The sequence below is a fragment of the Gymnoscopelus braueri genome (genome assembly GCF_963280865.1).
Source record: "Gymnoscopelus braueri genome assembly, chromosome: 24".
Classification (NCBI taxonomy): domain Eukaryota; kingdom Metazoa; phylum Chordata; class Actinopteri; order Myctophiformes; family Myctophidae; genus Gymnoscopelus; species Gymnoscopelus braueri.
The window spans coordinates 4,704,276-4,723,932 of NC_137626.1; the positions used below are offsets into that span (position 1 = coordinate 4,704,276).

Consider the following 19,657-nt stretch of genomic DNA (forward strand, 5'->3'; position numbering starts at 1 on the left):
GGGGAGGTGCATAGGGGAGGTGCATGGGGAGGTGCATATGGGAGGTGCATAAGGGAGGTGCATGGGGAGGTGCATAGGGGAGGTGCATGGGGAGGTGCATGGGGAGGTGTAAAGGGGAGGTGCATAGGGGTGGTGCATGGGGAGGTGCATATAGGGGAGGTACATAGGGGACATAGCGGAGGTGCATAAGGGAGGTGCATGGGGAGGTGCATAAGGGAGGTGCATGGGGAGGTGCAAAGGGGAGGTGCTTGATGAGGTGCATATAGGGGAGGTGCATAGGGGAGGTGCTTGATGAGGTACATATAAGGGAGGTGCATGGGGAGGTGCATAGGGGAGGTGCGTAGTGGAGGTGCATGGGGAGGTGTATAGGGGAGGTGCATGGGGAGGTGCATGGGGAGGTGTATAGGGGAGGTGCATGGGGAGGTGCATGGGGAGGTGCATGGGGAGGTGTATAGGGGAGGTGCATGGGGAGGTGTATAGGGGAGGTGCTTGATGGTGGGCTGGCTAGCTCTGTTGCAGGTCAGTGATCTTAATGTGCACGAAAATGGAGGAAGGAGCGATGCTGGTGCCATCCTTGGAGAGGAGATGAATGTGACGATAACCTGAGAACAGAAAACGACAAGAGGAAACATCGTTAGGCTAATTAAAGCAGCATAGCTCTCTAACTTTTTCGTGCCAAGGCCCCCCAAAATGATATATATTTGGGCGCAAACCCCCATCTGAAAATGTTTTGTGCCAGCCAGAAAAGAATAACGTATAAATGGCTAAAGTGGTTAAAATGATTGTGATACTATGTTAACTACTTTAGCTGGGGACAGCTAAAGTAGCATAAAGGCAGTGTGTACTGGTCTCACCTTGCTGAATGCAGCATAAAGGCAGTGTGTACTGGTCTCACCTTGCTGAATGCAGCATAAAGGCAGTGTGTACTGGTCTCACCTTGCTGAATGCAGCATAAAGGCAGTGTGTACTGGTCTCACCTTGCTGAATGCAGCATAAAGGCAGTATGTACTGGTCTCACCTTGCTGAATGCAGCATAAAGGCAGTATGTACTGGTCTCACCTTGCTGAATGCAGCATAAAGGCAGAGTGTACTGGTCTCACCTTGCTGAATGCAGCATAAAGGCAGTGTGTACTGGTCTCACCTTGCTGAATACAGCATAAAGGCAGTGTGTACTGGTCTCACCTTGCTGAATGCAGCATAAAGGCAGAGTGTACTGGTCTCACCTTGCTGAATACAGCATAAAGGCAGTGTGTACTGGTCTCACCTTGCTGAATGCAGCATAAAGGCAGTGTACTGGTCTCACCTTGCTGAATGCAGCTGAAAGGCAGTATGTACTGGTCTCACCTTGCTGAATGCAGCATAAAGGCAGTATGTACTGGTCTCACCTTGCTGAATACAGCATAAAGGCAGTGTGTACTGGTCTCACCTTGCTGAATGCAGCATAAAGGCAGTGTACTGGTCTCACCTTGCTGAATGCAGCTGAAAGGCAGTATGTACTGGTCTCACCTTGCTGAATGCAGCATAAAGGCAGTATGTACTGGTCTCACCTTGCTGAATGCAGCTGAAAGGCAGCGTGTGGTCTCACCTTGCTGAATGCAGCATAAAGGCAGTGTGTACTGGTCTCACCTTGCTGAATGCAGCATAAAGGCAGTGTGTACTGGTCTCACCTTGCTGAATGCAGCATAAAGGCAGTGTGCACTGGTCTCACCTTGCTGAATGCAGCTGAAAGGCAGCGTGTACTGGTCTCACCTTGCTGAATGCAGCATAAAGGCAGTGTGCACTGGTCTCACCTTGCTGAATGCAGCATAAAGGCAGAGTGTACTGGTCTCACCTTGCTGAATGCAGCATAAAGGCAGTGTGTACTGGTCTCACCTTGCTGAATACAGCATAAAGGCAGAGTGTACTGGTCTCACCTTGCTGAATGCAGCATAAAGGCAGTGTGTACTGGTCTCACCTTGCTGAATGCAGCATAAAGGCAGTGTGTACTGGTCTCACCTTGCTGAATGCAGCATAAAGGCAGAGTGTACAGGTCTCACCTTGCTGAATGCAGCTGAAAGGCAGTATGTACTGGTCTCACCTTGCTGAATGCAGCATAAAGGCAGTATGTACTGGTCTCACCTTGCTGAATGCAGCATAAAGGCAGTGTGTACTGGTCTCACCTTGCTGAATGCAGCATAAAGGCAGTGTGTACTGGTCTCACCTTGCTGAATGCAGCATAAAGGCAGTGTGTACTGGTCTCACCTTGCTGAATGCAGCATAAAGGCAGTGTGTACTGGTCTCACCTTGCTGAATGCAGCATAAAGGCAGTGTGTACTGGTCTCACCTTGCTGAATGCAGCATAAAGGCAGCGTGTACTGGTCTCACCTTGCTGAATACAGCATAAACGCAGTGTGTACTGGTCTCACCTTGCTGAATGCAGCATAAAGGCAGCGTGTACTGGTCTCACCTTGCTGAATGCAGCATAAAGGCAGTGTGTACTGGTCTCACCTTGCTGAATGCAGCTGAAAGGCAGTATGTACTGGTCTCACCTTGCTGAATGCAGCATAAAGGCAGTGTGTACTGGTCTCACCTTGCTGAATGCAGCATAAAGGCAGTGTGTACTGGTCTCACCTTGCTGAATGCAGCATAAAGGCAGCGTGTACTGGTCTCACCTTGCTGAATGCAGCTGAAAGGCAGTATGTACTGGTCTCACCTTGCTGAATGCAGCATAAAGGCAGTGTGTACTGGTCTCACCTTGCTGAATGCAGCTGAAAGGCAGTATGTACTGGTCTCACCTTGCTGAATGCAGCATAAAGGCAGTGTGTACTGGTCTCACCTTGCTGAATGCAGCTGAAAGGCAGCGTGTACTGGTCTCACCTTGCTGAATGCAGCATAAAGGCAGCGTGTACTGGTCTCACCTTGCTGAATGCAGCATAAAGGCAGTGTGTACTGGTCTCACCTTGCTGAATGCAGCATAAAGGCAGTGTGTACTGGTCTCACCTTGCTGAATGCAGCATAAAGGCAGTGTGTACTGGTCTCACCTTGCTGAATACAGCATAAAGGCAGCATGTTGTACTGGTCTCACCTTGCTGAATGCAGCTGAAAGGCAGCGTGTACTGGCCCACGAAGTCGTTCTTGGACGTCTTGTCGTAGTCCTCCACCACGAAGCGCACCAGGGCCAGCTCTGGAGTGTGGATGGTGAAGCGCAGCGTGTCGTACCACACGGGGTTGAATCCTGGGGAAAATGACGGCCACAATGTCAGGCAAATAAGAATCGATTTTCAGTATTAACTGGTTGTAGGTGTAGTGTTGCAGTGATAAAAAAGTGTCATATTTGTATGTGCCACACTATTAATTTCAGTATTGATACTTTTATTTAAAGAGGTGGTGCCATGGTTTTGCACTTTTTCTGTTTTTCATGTGTCTGAGGTTGATAGAACTTCATTAAGCCCCCTGGTGGTGTTTTTATGGTGTTTTATGTCTTCTCTGACTATTTTGAGTTTCTTCCTGGAGGCTGAAACCTTGAGGGTCAAACGTGCCAATAGAAAAACAGCCCTTTAGTGACATAGTAAAAATCAACCCGATCGCCAGAGGAAACGTTGTCTTTGAACGTTTTTCAAATACCGTGCATAGACAACTGGAAAACCCGAAAATCCGTGCATAGCCGCCTCGCATCTCCCCCATTGACTCTAAACCATTTCGGAGGCGCGCAGTCTCAAGGGAACTGTCGCCACGTAAGGGACCACCGAGTGAGCTAAAGCGAACGAGTTGCCGTCCCGAACGTTGCGACGTTCCCTTGAGCCTACTCAGCGCCGTTTGAGTTACGTACCGATAGGCACAGAATCGTAAATTCTGTTGTGGGGACTGCTCTGCTTCCGGGTTTTTCCGGGTTGCAACTGGTTACGCCCACCGTGGGACTCGCCGTACATAATATGCACAGAATTTCAGGTTTTCTAGGCAACTATGCACGGAATGACATGCACTGGGTCCGTGCAATGTATACTAAAAAGGCTGGAGATCAGGTGTGGGCATGAGGAGGAGGAGGGACTAGGACAGGTGGGTGGTGTTAAGGTGGTGGAGGAGGTGAGAACCAGGTATACTTAATGAACCGGAGGCGTGTCCACATAAAAACATAATTTTAACACTTTTTGTACACTTTTTTTGAAAAAAATCTTCCTCCTAGTATAACCATAATACCTGATGATTATGTTTTAGGGGGGGGGGGGGATCACTGAAAATCACGGCACCCCGTCTTTAAGTAATCAATGTGAGTACTTTTCCCACCACTGAATGTACAATGTGTGTCTGTAAGTGACCACCGGGCCTGGTCGTTGTTGTTTATTTATTATACTATGTGTGTGTGTAAGTGACCACAGGGCCTGGTCTCTCCAGGTACCGTTGTTCTCCACGTATCTGGTCTCCTGCTTGGCCTGGTCCATGGGGACTCCGTGGATCTCCACTCTGACCAGCGGGTCCACGATGGAGTCCTCCTTAATGTTCACCTTCGGCAGCTGCTGCCCGCTTATCACCTTGGAAAGAAAACATGCACGCACGCACACACACACACACACACACACACACACACACACACACACACACACACACACACACACACACACACACACACACACTCCTGCTTTATCAGAGGAAATCGTCTTTGTGAACGGGTTACAGAGAATTGATCAGCAGTTCCCAAAACCTTTTCTGCATCGGCACCCCTTGTTAAAACGTCTTAAAACCGTGAAAGCATTATTTTAGATTTGAGCAAAAATTATATAGCAACGATTTAGAACAGTGGCTCTCAAAAATAGCAGATATACACGCTCGAGCTTGTGACTAAAACATTTTCTATCGATTAGTCACCCCATGGAGAATTCATATATATATTTTTTTTTGTCGCATTCCTAAGCCAATAATTTGATGACCAGGAGCGGTTCCGGTAGGAGACACAAAGAGTCTCCTTTGTATCACCTACTGGAACCGCTGCCTACCGGTCCACCGGTCATCAAATTATTGTTTTAGGAATGAGACAAAAACAAACAAATATCTATGAATTCAAGTCTCCATGGGGTGACTAATCCATAGGAAAAAAGTCATTTCGGGGGTGAACTATCCCTTTAAATGACTTAGGCCAATTTGTGTTTTGACTTAGACAATTATAAACCTTCTGGAGTAAAGCGGTCTTACTCCAGACCTATGGGCCAATTTAGTTTTGCCTAAAAGTCACATAAAAGTTTACCTGAATGTCGAGAGTGAGGGGCCGGTAGCCGTCCCGGTTCTGGGCCACCTCGGGGTCGAACCTCCTCTCGGCCCCCTGCTGCCTCGTGGGGTCGGGCTTCAGGGCGTCGGCCCCCTGCTGCCTCATGAAGTCGGGCTTCAGGACGTAGCCACAGCGGCCGTTCTGACTGAACAGGCCGTCGTTCAGGTCCATGCCGTCTCCGGCCGTCTGGAAGTTCAGCGCAACTACGGGAGCAACGCAAGGGCAGGAAGTCAACAAACCCACTAACATAAGAGAGAGTGTTCATCCTTTACAGCAGGGGTGATGCAACTTTGATGATGGAGAGGGGCCACTATTTTTCCACAATCACTCCAGAGTAGCCTCGGAAACCCATGCTTTTTTTTTTTGTTACAAAAGAAAAAAAGCCTGGGGGAGCCATGCAGGAACGATGGTCTTAGGACCTTGTTATCTCCTAACCAATCAGAGTGCAGAGGGGCGTCGCTCTAAATTTGGTGACGTCAGCGTGCTCCGGCGGGGACATAGATTGGTGAAGCAATAGGAAGCCCCGCACGAATCCGTGCGGCTGAGTTTGGATCCGCCCTTAAAGACCATCGATTGGGCTCGTTCTCTCAGTCTACTCCAGAGGGCCACATTGCATTATACTGTGGGGCCATTCTATGTCACACAAAAGTAGCAAAAATAGCAGATCTACAAGCTCAAAACGCGTCGCAGCGCGACGCGTTTTGAGCTTGTAGATCTGCTATTTTTTGCTATTTTTTAATTGGAATCCTGATTTTTTTTTGGCTATTTTTGAATTGGAATCCTGAAAAGTAAGATTTACATTTAATTTCAAAAGCATTTAGTTTAACTTTATGAACTTAAATACAAATACATTGGACATAAAAAAGACAATAGAATTTTAATACTAGTCATTAAGCTACTAATATAGACTGAAGTAATTAAAGCGGGTCATGTTTTGCATGTTTGGAATTGTAACAGCTGAAAACAATAATATATCAGTATTCCGTTATTAACCAGCGGGCCGCATTAAGTGAAGGTGGGGGCCGCATGTGGCCCCCGTGCCGCCAGTTGCCCATGTATGTTCTAGGATGGAGATACACTGGACTCTATCTATGGGGTTCTTCTTGGCAGGAGGAGATGCACTCACCGATTTGGCAGCCGGTGTTCCACAGCTCCTGAGGGTTGAAGTTGGAGGAGTCGGTGCGGAAGCCACTGGGGTAAACCCTGGTCAGCTGCCGACAGTTGTGGTGCACGAACTCTGCCCCTGGGGGACAGAGGAGGCACGTTTCATAAAGGCACGCTTCATAAACCGGACATGATAACATGTTTTTCTGGACTGTTTGGTGCTATTGTACTGGCAAAAAAAACAAAAACGAAAAACTTCTATAATGTTTATTGTCTGACACTGGCCTAACTTTTGGGTTTTAGGCAGGTCTACTCTACTCTGGGTCTATGTGTACAGGGCTAAATCAGTGCTATGCATCTTTAGTTTGACCGCAAGACTGCATTTATCCCACTAGAACGGTGGTTGTCAAACTTTTTTAGGCTCAGAGTTCCCCTGTAAACAACTTTTTCATCCACGGCACCCCTGAATTACACAGTGGTGGACGAAGTACTCAGATAATGTACCGTGCTTATGTAAAAGTAGCAATACCACAATATAAAAATACTCTGTTACAAGAAAAAAGCCTGTGTTCAAAATGTTACCTGAGGAAAAGTACCAAAGCATTGGCGTCAAAATATACTTAAAGTACCAAAAGTAAAAGTACTAATGTTTGAAAATAGCAGATCTACAAGCTCACAACGCGTCGCGATGCGACGCGTTGTGAGCTTTACACACTTAGTTACTTTACACCGCTGGAATTACAATTTTACTTTGTAGCACCTTACATTTATGTCATATTACGGTACATAAATTAAATATGTCAATCTTTCCCCATAAGTTACAGTATGTCACGAGGCAAACGTGAGAGAATATCAGCTTCCATTTAGGACAGATTGATTGATTTTATTCTTGACGTTTAACCACTTGAGCCCTATTAGCATCACCATTCTGGGGGGAACATTCACCAACGTGTCGCGCTGCAACGCGTTGTAAGCTTGTAGATCTGTGTTTGGAGAAGAGATTTGGCGTGACAGTACATTGAAAAATAACTCACCAAGTACAGTGCAACTCGGGTCTGTTTCATTCAGTATTGAGGGTCAAACTACTTCAAAAACTGTCAATCAAGTTCACAATCACAACACCAGAGGGAGCTCCATTAATCACGTCCAACCCAGATTTGGCTCAAACAAGGGGTTCAATTTGTTCTCCTGCTATGCCACGGACATGTGGAACGCCCTACCAACAACAGTCATAAAGGAGTGTGAATCCCTACTCTCCTTCAAACCCGCTCTAAAAGAGCACTTTACAGGTGGCTGCAATTCGAAACTGGCCCAAGTCAAAGCCTAGACTCCCCCCCGAACTGTTTACTGTACATATTTTTGTTTTTGTTTTCTAACTGTTTATCCCCACGGCGGGGAGACCCAGCCTAGGTCCCACGACCGTGCGGTGGTGGCGAGGTGCGGGGGACTGGATAAGGATAGGATAAGGATAATTCCTTTTAACAGGACGTTCATGAAAGTCCTTGCGGACTTGTTTCCAATGAGGGCCTGTGAGCAATTAGGGGTTAAGAGTCTTGCTCAGGGACAAATTTCATTTCATCGACTCATATGCTGGCGTGGCCTGGAATCGTACCTGGGGCAACCAGGGCCTCTGGCTCCCTAGGCGGGCTCACTAACCACTCAGCTATGGCCGGACTGAATCTTTTTCTTTTTTTTCGACCGGACTGAATCATAGGGGGACACAGTGTCTTAAGACCTGAAGCCGATTCTACAAATGTCTTCTAAATCCCAACAGTTTTCTGAAAAAAACGTATGTTTCTATATCAGTGGTGCTCAAACTTTTTCATGTCAAGGACCCTCAAAATGATATGAATTTGACCGCGGACCCCCATCTCAAAATATGTTGTTCCATGGACCCCATGGTGCCGCGCTACGAGCTTGTATATCTGCTATTTTTGAATAGCCCAAAGTGTAAAATAGTGTTTTTTTTAGCTCAAATCAAAAAAATGACACAGATGCGTCCCAGGTCGTAATGGGTTAATTAAACGGGCGGCGGCGCCACTGACTAGAACACACCATCTGTTCTGTTGCTAACGCAGCAGAGAGAAAGTACCAGAGAGACGACAGACAGAGTGACGTCATAAGAGGAACCCACCAGCCTCTTTGAGGTGCTTGCGGGCCTTGTACTCGGTGAAGGAGCAGATCTCGTAGAACTTGTTGTGGATGCGGGAGTGCTTGAAGCTGCTGAAGTGGACGCTCTTGCAGTAAACCACGCAGTCCGACAGCTCCTTGGCCAGGCCTTGCTTGGACTTCTGCTGGAGAGTGGGAGAGACACGCATCTGTGTCATTTTAACATTTATTTGGCTATTTTTGGGGGGGAAATTATGAAAATTTGGAAAAAACGTATGTTTCTATGTCAGTGGTTCTCGAACTTTTCCATGTCAATGACCCCCAAAATGATTTGAATTTGGCCGCGGACCCCCATCTCAAAATGGTTTGTTCCAGGGACCCCCCAGAACTCCAGATCGGAGTTAAAAATGTTCGCTTTAAAACATACATGTTAAAAGATTTGGCCAAATTTTCCCAGATAAAAAAACAAAAATCTGATCTACGAGCTCATAGCGTGGCACTCGGTGCTGCGCAATGAGCTTGTATATCTGCTATTTTTGAATGGCCAAAGAAATCTGAAAATGACACAGATGCACATGACCTGAGGCCCATTCTACTAAATGTCTTCTAAATCCTATTTTTTTTTTTTTTTTTTTAACTTACTGTATGTTGTAGAGGTGTAACGATATAGTAACTGCATCGAAAAATCGTTTTGAATTTTCAACGATCTACTACATCGATATGCAAACAGCAAATAATCAATTATAGCAATACTAAGTACTTTTAAGAAGTAAAAAAAGAGAAAGAGGGGTTTATATCCAGTATCCAGGTATTTATTTTTCACACAGAATTTTTGGGTAAATAAATAGTTACTATATCGATTTTAAATCATTGAATCGAATCGTATCGTTCTAAATGAACCTGTATCGTTCATGTATCGTATCGACTAAATCACTGAATCGAAACATATCGTATCGTTCTAAATTAACCTGTATCGTTCATGTATCGTATCGACAACCGAGTATCGTGATACGTATCGAATCGTTGTTAAAACGTATCGTTGCACCCCTAGTATGTCGCTATAATATCAGTGGTTCTCAAACTTTTTCATGTCAAGGACCCCCAAAATGATATGTATTTGGCCGCGGACCCCCATCTCAAAACAAAATGTGTTCCAGGGACCCCCAGAAGCAAAGATTTGAGTTAGAAAAGTTCGCTTTTAAAAAAGTGCATGTTCAAAGATTTGCACAAAAAAAAATAGCCAAAGTATAAAATAATGGTTATAGCTGCTAAAGTATAAAATGACACAGATGCGTCCCCGTATCGAGTGGGTTTAATTGAAAGGGTTAATTAACCCAGTAAGACCTGAGGCCGATTCCACAAGTCAGCAGTTCTCTAACTTTTACGTTATTCAAAACTATTCAAGGTTTTTCAAACACTTTCAAGACTTTTTTTTTATCTAAACATATCAGATGTACAAGCTCGCAGCGCGGCCAAAGTGACGAACTGTGAGCTTGTACGTCTGCTATTGTTTGTATAGCCAACGCTAAAATCTAATATGACACAGATGGCTCTCCCAGTTTTCCCCAGCCATTACAGGCTGCACCATTACAGGCTGCAGTCAATCAAATATTCAATCTATCGATCAAGATGTTTGTCCAGCCGACTGGGGTGTGGGGGCGTTTGAGATCAGAAAGAAAGGCTCGGTCAGAGATTCCAGACCAGCGTTCACTTGAAAACAAGGCAGGTGCCTCTTCGTCATAATCACTGACATATTGTATAACTTCTATTCATTCATCATAGACGGATGACATTTTCTAAAGCTTGCCACAAGGCATTTTGCTCGGCTGCATTACGTTTCCTACATGAACTAAGAATGATGTACATTTTGTGGCGCAACTGGGTTGCTCTTGTGTTTACATAATATGAACATTAAACATAAAAATGGAGAGAGAGAGAGAGAGATAAAGATCTTGTCAAAACAAAGCCATAGCTGCTACTGTATGTCCACAGAGTGGATTACGCTCTTGGACACTGTGTTGTGTGTGTGTGTGTGTCCTCCTGGACACACACACACACACACACACAACACAGTGTCCACAGAGTGGATTACACTCTGTGAACACTGTGTTGTGTTGTGTGTGTCCCCTCCTGGACACAACGTTATGGGAAGTAAGACTCTAACCCAATCCTAAAAGCAGGCTGGTTGCCAAAGCTCAGAGGTGTCTCAGAGGGCCCCGGGCCCCGGGCAGAACACCGACCGCGAGCAAACAACGGAAAACCTCATGGGGTTCCTCTCGGTTGATTGATTGATTGAATATTTTATTAGGCAAAAAATGTAAAACAGCACAGTTACATTTAAAATACTTTGTCTAACAGGTCCGTTCATAAAAGTCCTTGCGGACTTGTTTCCAATGAGGGCCTTGGTATTTAATTCATAGGCATATATAGTGGCACCACAGTTCAAATATCATTACAAAATAACCAGCCAAAAACAATATATAACACTATGTACAACAAAAAAAATAAAAAAGAGGGGAAAAAAAATATGTACAAAAACAGGGGGGGGGGGGGGTCTGCTGTCTAACGGGAAAATGGTACTACCTCCACCTTTGGCCTCCTGAAAGGTGATTTTTTAAGGCTCTTTTAAATGAGCCCAGCGAACTGCATTTTTTGAGGGATGGAGTTAGACTATTCCAATCCTGGGTGGCAGTGCTGTAGAAGGAGAATTTGCCCATGTTTGATTTATGGGTGGGTGGTACCAAATTGTTGTTAACGCTCCCTCTGGTATTGTGACTGTGGGTGTCGCTAACCTTTTGGAGGTATTTACTCAGATATGCGGGAATTGGGGGCATATCGGGCAAATTTGCATTTACAATTTTGAAGGCCAGTCCCATTTTTAGTTGTTTAACCCTGTCTTCCACCCTGAGCCAGCCTAGGCTGGCAAAATGGGTGGGAGAAAGGTGGGTCATGGGCCCCAATCCGAGGAGTAGCCGAATCAGTTTGTTTTGGGAGGTTTGAAGCTTAGTCTTCAGTGACACTGAGGTGTTGGAGTACCAGGAGGTGCAAGCATAGTCAAAAAGTGGTTGAATCAGGGCCCCAGAGAGGGTCCTGAGGGCCTGAGGGTTGACAAAAGAGGAAACTCTGCCCATAAATTTGGTTCTCTGGTTTACTCTTTTGACCACCTTTGTAGCCATGCTATCACCTGTCAGGTATTTGTCAAGTACACAACCCAAATAGGTAATCTCTTCTTTGCTAGAGATAATTGTGTCATCGACTTTGACCTTGAAATCATTTACATCCATCTGTCTGAGGGAATGTTTGGTCCCAAAGAGAATGGATTCAGTTTTCCCAAGGTGTAGTGACAGTTTGTTATCGGTAAGCCAAGTACGGGTTCATGAAAGTCAATCAGGCTGCAGTGCAAGCAGTGGTGAAAAAGTAACTAAGTACATTTACTCAAGTACTGCACTCAAGTACAATTTTGAGGTACTTTTATTTTGCTGGAGTATTTCCGATTTTCAATACTTTTACTTCTACTCCACTACATCTCAGAGACAAATATTGTATTTTTACTCCGCCACAATTATTTGATAACTTTAGTTACTAGTTACTTTGTAGATTTTGATTATCATTACAAAACCACCTTATATGCAGTATAGCCTACATACTTTGGCAATTTGAAAATAGCAGATCTACAAGTTCATCACGCGTCGCTTTGCGACGCGTTGTGAACTTGTAGATCTGCTATTTTCAAAGGATTTTTATACATTTCACACATTAGAAAACTTGTAAAATGGGACCTTCTGCATAATGAGTACTTTTACTTCTGGTACTTGAAGTGCCTTTTGACACCAATACTTTTGTACTTTCACTCAAGTAAGTGTACAAAAGTACAAAACTCTGCACTTTCACTTGTAACAGAGTATTTCTCCATTGCAGTACATTGATACTTTTACTTTCAGTAAAATAAAAAACGTGAGTACTTTTTCCACCACTGTCAAGCTGCCCCGTACAAGACTTTTCCATACCCCCCCCCCCCCTCCCAGACAGCCACGGCCAAAGTCACTTAAACCCGTGGCCAAGGGCACTGCCGAGCCCATTCACGTCACTTTCAGAACCCGATGCCCGGCTCGGCCGGCTGGCCTCTCCTGACCGTGTTGACATGCGGTCCCAGCAGGCAGTGTGGCGTTTCACGCCCTTCTCAGATGCCTACTGAATAATCATGCATCTAACCGGCACCGCTGTTTCGTTTACACGCTCCGGCATGTCGTCGTCGTGTTGTTGACGCTGTCGCTATGCAGCAAGTTCTGCCTTTTTTTTGTAGATTTATATAACATCGGAGTTAAAGGAGTAGTTTCACCACAAAAAAAAATGACTTATGTTCTATCAATTACACACCCCATGAAGACTTGAATTCATGGCGATTTTTTGTTTGTTTTTTGTTGCATTCCTAAGCCAATAATTTGATGACCGGGAGTCTCAAAGAGTCTCTATTGACCGATGACCTGGTCATCAAATTATTGGTTCAGGAATGAGACAAAAAAAAAAAAAAAAGATCAAGGCTTCATGGTGTGTGTACTTCATGGTGTGTGTACTCCTTTAATGGTGTGTGTACTCCTTTAAGGCTACTGGGGGATGTATGGAGGAACTTGGTATGTGGGAAAAAATCGATTCATACTCGAATCGAGATTCTAATGTTGGACGATTCAGAGTTGATTCTCATTTTCCAAAAACCCACGTGGCAAGTTATGGGCTGAATTGAAGAAAAAAAAACATTTTTGAATCGAGATTTCGAGTTGAATCGAGTTTTTGAAAGTTTTTTTTTAAACGATTGACGATTCACAGCCCTACTTGCTATGCTCTGCTGAAAGCAACAGAAAACGGAACGAAAGGACGACCACACATTTGATCGGAACGCTTCTCAGATTCACAGCAGGTCGGCGGCCAGAGCCAAACGACACGGAAAACGGTTCCGTCCGTCCGTCCTTAACGGGCTCGTCTCGGGAGTTTGAACACCTGCTTGGTAGCGAGCCATCCAAAGTGGCCGGGGCTGGTAATCCGTCACCTTTTTGTCCAGTGGAAAAGGCTCTTGCATGAGGCCCGTCGTCTTCTCTCTCATCCCCTCATGAAAGATACATGACGGTGACAGAAAGGCCATCGGCGAGCAGACATGGTGGATGTTAGATGAGCCGATCTGTTTACCGTGTGCCATACGAGCACGAGTGGTGGAAAAAACGTACTCACGTTATTTTTTTTTACTTAAGTAAAAGTATCAATACTGCGATGTAGAAATACCCCTGTTACACGTGAAGGTCCGTCATTCAAAAATGTCCTCGAGTACAAAATAATTTTAAATATACTTAAAAGTAGTCAATATGCAGAATTTCACGAGTTTTCAATGTATACACATCTTTTGAAAATAGCAGATCTACAAGCTCACAACGCGTCGCACTGAGCTTGTAGATCGGATATTTTCAAATAGCCAAAGTAAATATAGGGTTAATATAGGGCTGAAGTGGTTAATGTATGTTTTGTAGTAATGATCAAAAACAGCAAAATAACTAACTAGTAAATAAAGTTTACTTAAGAGAGAGCGGGAGAGAGAGAGAGAGAGAGAGAGAGAGAGAGAGAGAGAGAGAGAGAGAGAGAGAGAGAGAGTCAGAGACAGAGACAGAGACAGAGTCAGAGTCAGAGTCAGAGACAGAGAGACAGAGAGACAGAGTCAGAGTCAGAGTCAGAGTCAGAGACAGAGTCAGAGTCAGAGACAGAGACAGAGTCAGAGACAGAGACAGAGACAGAGTCAGAGTCAGAGTCAGAGACAGAGACAGAGACAGAGTCAGAGACAGAGTCAGAGTCAGAGTCAGAGACAGAGTCAGAGACAGAGACAGAGTCAGAGACAGAGACAGAGTCAGAGTCAGAGTCAGAGACAGAGACAGAGACAGAGTCAGAGACAGAGACAGAGACAGAGACAGAGTCAGAGACAGAGACAGAGTCAGAGTCAGAGACAGAGACAGAGACAGAGTCAGAGACAGAGACAGAGACAGAGTCAGAGTCAGAGACAGAGACAGAGTCAGAGTCAGAGTCAGAGACAGACAGAGACAGAGTCAGAGTCAGAGACAGAGACAGAGACAGAGTCAGAGTCAGAGTCAGAGTCAGAGTCAGAGTCAGAGACAGAGACAGAGACAGAGTCAGAGTCAGAGACAGAGACAGAGTCAGAGTCAGAGTCAGAGACAGAGACAGAGACAGAGTCAGAGACAGAGACAGAGACAGAGACAGAGTCAGAGACAGAGTCAGAGACAGAGACAGAGACAGAGAGAACGAGAATGAGAGATGGAGGGAACAACTGACAGGCATGGATGGTAATAGAGAGGCTGACAGACAGACAGACAGATCGTCCTTTTTTCTCTCTCTCTCTCTCTGTCTTCTGCGTGTCGTCCTGTATTTCTGCCACATGAGAGGGCCAGAGGGCCAGAGGGCCAGAGGGCCAGAGGGGCCAGAGGGCCAGAGGGCCAGAGGGGCCAGAGGGCCAGAGGGCCAGAGGGCCAGAGGGGCCAGAGGGCCAGAGGGCCAGAGGGGCAGAGGGGCAGAGGGCCAGAGGGCCAGAGGGCCAGAGGGCCAGAGGGCCGGGCTGGGCGGGGCCGGGCTGCAGGAGAAGGTTGTGGGCACGGATTCCTGGAATGTGACACCTGATCTGAACGGCGCTAATGGCAGGCAAAGAATCACCTCATTTGCTAAACACTGAAGTGCTATTACTTATTACTGCTCACCCATCATGAAGCCGAGCTCAACACTACTTTATTCATCCCTGAGGGGGAGGGGATTCATTCTCTGTGTTTGACCCCCCCCTTAACACCTTTACCGCCGGGCCCGTAGTTCTACGGGCCGTTAAATCCAACGGTTAAGCGCCGAGCCCGTAGTCCTACGGGCTGCGGTCTTTTCGCGCATGCGCGGTCCGGGTGCACTTTCGGAATTTTTTTGATCCACTTCCGTTTCCGGTTTGATGACAGGAAATAGAATTATTTGGGATCCGGTTTCGACGATCACGCCCGCTCCCATTCTACAGACGAAACTGAAACTCAATTCTCTTCCTGTAGTTTTTTCTCCTCGCATTTCACTGTTTAACGTAATCCGCTCTAACTCAAACATGGATGCCCCGTTTGACACGCGATCTTCACTGGGAGATACAGGGAGATCTCGCGGATGTAAACAGACCGTTCACGGCTCAATCTTAAGGATTTTAACAAGATCTATGGCGACATGAAAAAAACAAAAAAACAACAAAAACACCTTGGCACTGGTGAGTACATTATGAGATTAACCTCTGGCGGTGGATGTGTTAAAGGGATAGTTCACCCCCAAAATGACTTTTCTATCGATTTAGTCACCCCATGGAGACTTGAATTCATGGATATTCTTTTAGTTTTTGTCGCATTCCTGAGACAATAATGTGATGACCGGCAGCGGTTCCGGTAGGAGACACAAAGAGTCTCCTTTGTGTCTCCCACCGGAACCGCTGTCTACCGGTCCGCTGGTCATCAAATGGTTGGCTTAGGAATGAGACAAAAACATACCCATGAATTTAAAGGTAGGGTAAGTGATTTAGTTTGGTTAAGATAAGTGTTAAATAGCTCTTTATTCTGATAGTACTCATTGCTATAGAGTGTTTGTTCAGTTAAAGGAGTCTCCCATGTCTCTCCAGCTCTTTATTAAACAGAAAATGCATTTTCAGTGCTCTCTCCTGATTGGCTTAAATGTTGTCACCTACCTGAAAATGTACATATATTCTGTTTACTAAAGAGCTGTAGAGACCCCTGTGACCCAACAAACGCTCTGTAGCAATGATTACTATCAGAATAATAGTACTTTAACCTTTTTAACAACAAAAAATTAATTACCAAAAAATATTACCCTACCTTTAAGTCTCCATGGGGTGACTAATCGATAGAAAAAAAGATTTTTTTGGGGTGAACTATCCCTTTAAGGCTCCTTTAACAGTTTAATCCCCTGGGGCTTCACCCAGCCTTCCCACAGCAGAGCGATCAGGGGTTACTGTATGTGTCTTGCACAGAGACACCTCCACATTGCCGAGGCCGGGAATCGAACCCGGGACCTTCTGCCTTCAAATACAAATATCGTACCTTTACATTATTTGAAAACTGTAGTTACTAGTTACTTTGCCGATATAAATTATTATATTATAAAACATACATGAACCACTTTAGCCCTGTTTTATACCTACGCTATTTGAAAATAGCCGATCTACAAGCTCACAACGCGTCGTATCGCGACGCGTTGTGAGCCTTTAGATCTGCTATTTTCAAACAATTTAGTACTTTTACTTTTGGAACCTTAAGTACATTTGGATACCAATCATTTTGTACATTTTGAATTCCGGACTTTTACTCGTAACAGAGTACTTCTACGTTGCAGTATCGATACTTTCACATAAGTAAAACATCTGAGTGAGGTGGAGTTGTTGGGGGTCTACAGACTCACCAGCCTGTGCAGAGAGGTGGAGTTGTTGGGGTCCCTGGGCTTGCGGCGGACACTCCCGCGCTGGACGGTGTCGTCGTCGGTGTCGGGACCCTCGTCCTCGTCGCTGACCTCCGTGGTCAGAGAGTCGTCCACCGTCCAGTCGGTCAGGCTCTCCTCCAGACCGCCGATCTTCTTCCCCTTCAGCAGGATCTTCCCCTTCAGCTCCTGGAGGGGGCGATAGAGGGTTTTGTTTCGTCAAACAGACTATACTAGACCAGTGGTTCTCAAACTTTTTCATGTCAAGGACCCCCAAAATGACATGTGTTTTGTGTGCGAGGGAGTTTTCAAAAATATCTGAGCTTGTAGACCTGCTATTTTTGAGAAGCCAAAGTATAAAATAATGGTTAAAGTGGTTAAAATGATTGTGACGCTACATTAACTAATTTTGCTGGGGACCAAAACAAAATTTTGTCACTAGATACTTTGTAGATTTAATTTTAGATTTTGTAGATTTCATAATTATTGTAATTATTATTACAAAACATACATTAACCACTTCAGCCCTATTTAAACGTTGTTGGCTATTTGAAAATAGCAGATCTACAAGCTCACAGCACGTCACGATGCCACGCTTTGTGAGCTTGTAGATCTGCTATTTTCAAATGATTTTTTATACATTTTACACCTTTGAAGACTTGTGAAATGGGACCTTCTGCGTAATAAGTACTTTCACTTTTGGCACTTCAAGTACATTTTGATACCAATACCTTTGTACTTTTACTCAAGTAAATTTTGAATACCTTACTTTTACTTGTAACAGAGTATTTTTTACATTGCAGTATTGATACTTTTACTTAAGTCAAAAATGTGAGTACTTTTCCCACCACTGCCCCTAAGCGTGTATAAGTTCAATAAGGAATATCTCTTTGAATCAACTTGATCTCCCCTTTATTGAAATGGAGACGTAGCAGGCCTGTCATATTCTCTCTCTGGGCACGGCAGGAGTGGAACCATATTGTGGTTGTTTAATAATTCAAGGCCGGTGTCATTTTAGATTTGAGCTACAACCATTATTTTATACTCTGGCTATTAAAAAATAGCACCGAGTGGCGCGCTATGAGCTTGTACTGTAGATCTGCTATTTTTTTTTCTTAAATCGTGAACATTTTGTGCAAATCTTTGAATATGTATGTTTTTAAAAGCGAACATTTGTAACTCAAATCTTTGCTTCTGGAGGGGTCCCTGGAACAAAATGTTTTACAAATGTTCTCTTTAAAATATTCAAAGATATTTCAAAAATAACAGATCTACAAGCTCATAGCGCGGCCATATGTTATTCGTTGCCGCAGGTTGTCTACCTCTGCTCTAAAGAAACGATTATTATCAAAATGTAGAGCTTTAACCTTTTAACAAAACACTTTTTGTTTTTAAACAAAACATAGCACTTAAGGCGTCTTTAACAGCTTACGCCAAATATTACCTATTCTATCCCACGGGGGAAATTCAGGCACCGTGCCTAACGTAGCAGGCCTGTCATATTCTCTGGGCACGGCAGGAGTGGAACAATATTGTGGTCGTTTAATAATTCAAGGCCGGCAGTGTTGCATGCATTGCACACACAGATCATATGACCCAGGGGGCTCTCTCTCTCTCTCTCTTTCTCTTTCTCTCTCTCTCTCTGGAAGGCCGTGGGGAGAAAGTGAAGGTGTCCTCTGGGCTCTAGCTCTGCCAGTACACCCCCCCCCAGGGACCCTCTGCTGAGCGGCCAGGCGGAAGACAAGAGTCCATTAACTACTTATAAGGCCCCACACAGTATGCTTTGTTGACTGGGGTGTTCCCATATGCACCTGTACTGTGCTCCCTCCTTTTTTATACATTTGCACGAATGATTTGGAGCACATTTGGGTCTAGACGTGCTTGTCGTATGAAATGTGCAAGAGGCTAACTGTCTAATCTATGAGTGTGTGTGTGTGTGCATCTTTCACTCAAGCGGGTTGATGATGTAATTTGTCTATGTGTGGTCCAGCTCTATGGAATTTATTGAATGCATGTGCAAATAAAAAAAACAACTTAATACATCAAAACAATATTTAATGTTTTATTTGCACATGCATTCCATAAATTCCACAGGGCTGGGCCACACTTGGACAAATGAAATGACATCATCAACTTGCGACGGGCGTTGTCCCGCTTGAGTAAAAGATGCACCATTTCTGAAACAACTAAAATATTTAAAGTGTTTCTAAATTTTTAATTTGAGTTATAGAGGTCAATTATAATGCATGAAGGCTTATTTGGCTTATTAGCCAGGGATAGCCGTTTAAACTAATCCTCTAGGGGGGGACCCCCCCCCCCCCCCCCCAAAATCATTGGGGGGTCCACACAGCTGCGCTCACCTCAGGCGAGGGCAGGGCGATGGGGGGCTTGCCGTCCAGGGTGCCCGTCAGCAGCTTGTCGCCCAGGATGTGGGTGAGGTGGCGGGCCATGACTCTCTGCTGCTCCACCCCACAGTGGTTCTCCATGGACAGGATGACCGGGTACTCTGACACCTGACACGGCATAATGGAAGGACACGGTGTGTGTGTTTGTGTGAAGGAGAGCGCGTGCAGTAACTCAACACTGGAGCGGCTCTACTATCACAGGGGGGGCAATACCGGGACAATACCCCCCCCCCCCCCTCCCCCCATGCTCTGCATCCGTGGGTTCCACTCGGCCGTTGGAAGAAGAAGTACTCCGTACTCATGTGGCCCC

At 45.2% G+C, this 19,657-nt stretch overlaps 1 protein-coding gene across 1 annotated transcript in view; it reads right to left on the minus strand.

The window, feature by feature from the left end:
• Nucleotides 1-504: 504 nt before the first annotated feature.
• Nucleotides 505-19,657, minus strand: part of LOC308080153 (1-phosphatidylinositol 4,5-bisphosphate phosphodiesterase delta-4-like) — a gene marked incomplete at its 3' end in the record, with an annotated part of 51,003 nt that continues 31,850 nt past the window's right edge. The window contains exons 9-16 of the mRNA XM_080421931.1: nucleotides 19,303-19,455; nucleotides 16,961-17,131; nucleotides 8,478-8,634; nucleotides 6,366-6,482; nucleotides 5,219-5,442; nucleotides 4,376-4,508; nucleotides 3,065-3,214; nucleotides 505-602 (exon numbers count right to left, since the gene is read on the minus strand). Of these exons, the coding sequence (XP_080278057.1) occupies nucleotides 505-602; nucleotides 3,065-3,214; nucleotides 4,376-4,508; nucleotides 5,219-5,442; nucleotides 6,366-6,482; nucleotides 8,478-8,634; nucleotides 16,961-17,131; nucleotides 19,303-19,455 (1,203 nt within the window). The remainder of the gene's footprint in view (nucleotides 603-3,064; nucleotides 3,215-4,375; nucleotides 4,509-5,218; nucleotides 5,443-6,365; nucleotides 6,483-8,477; nucleotides 8,635-16,960; nucleotides 17,132-19,302; nucleotides 19,456-19,657) is intronic.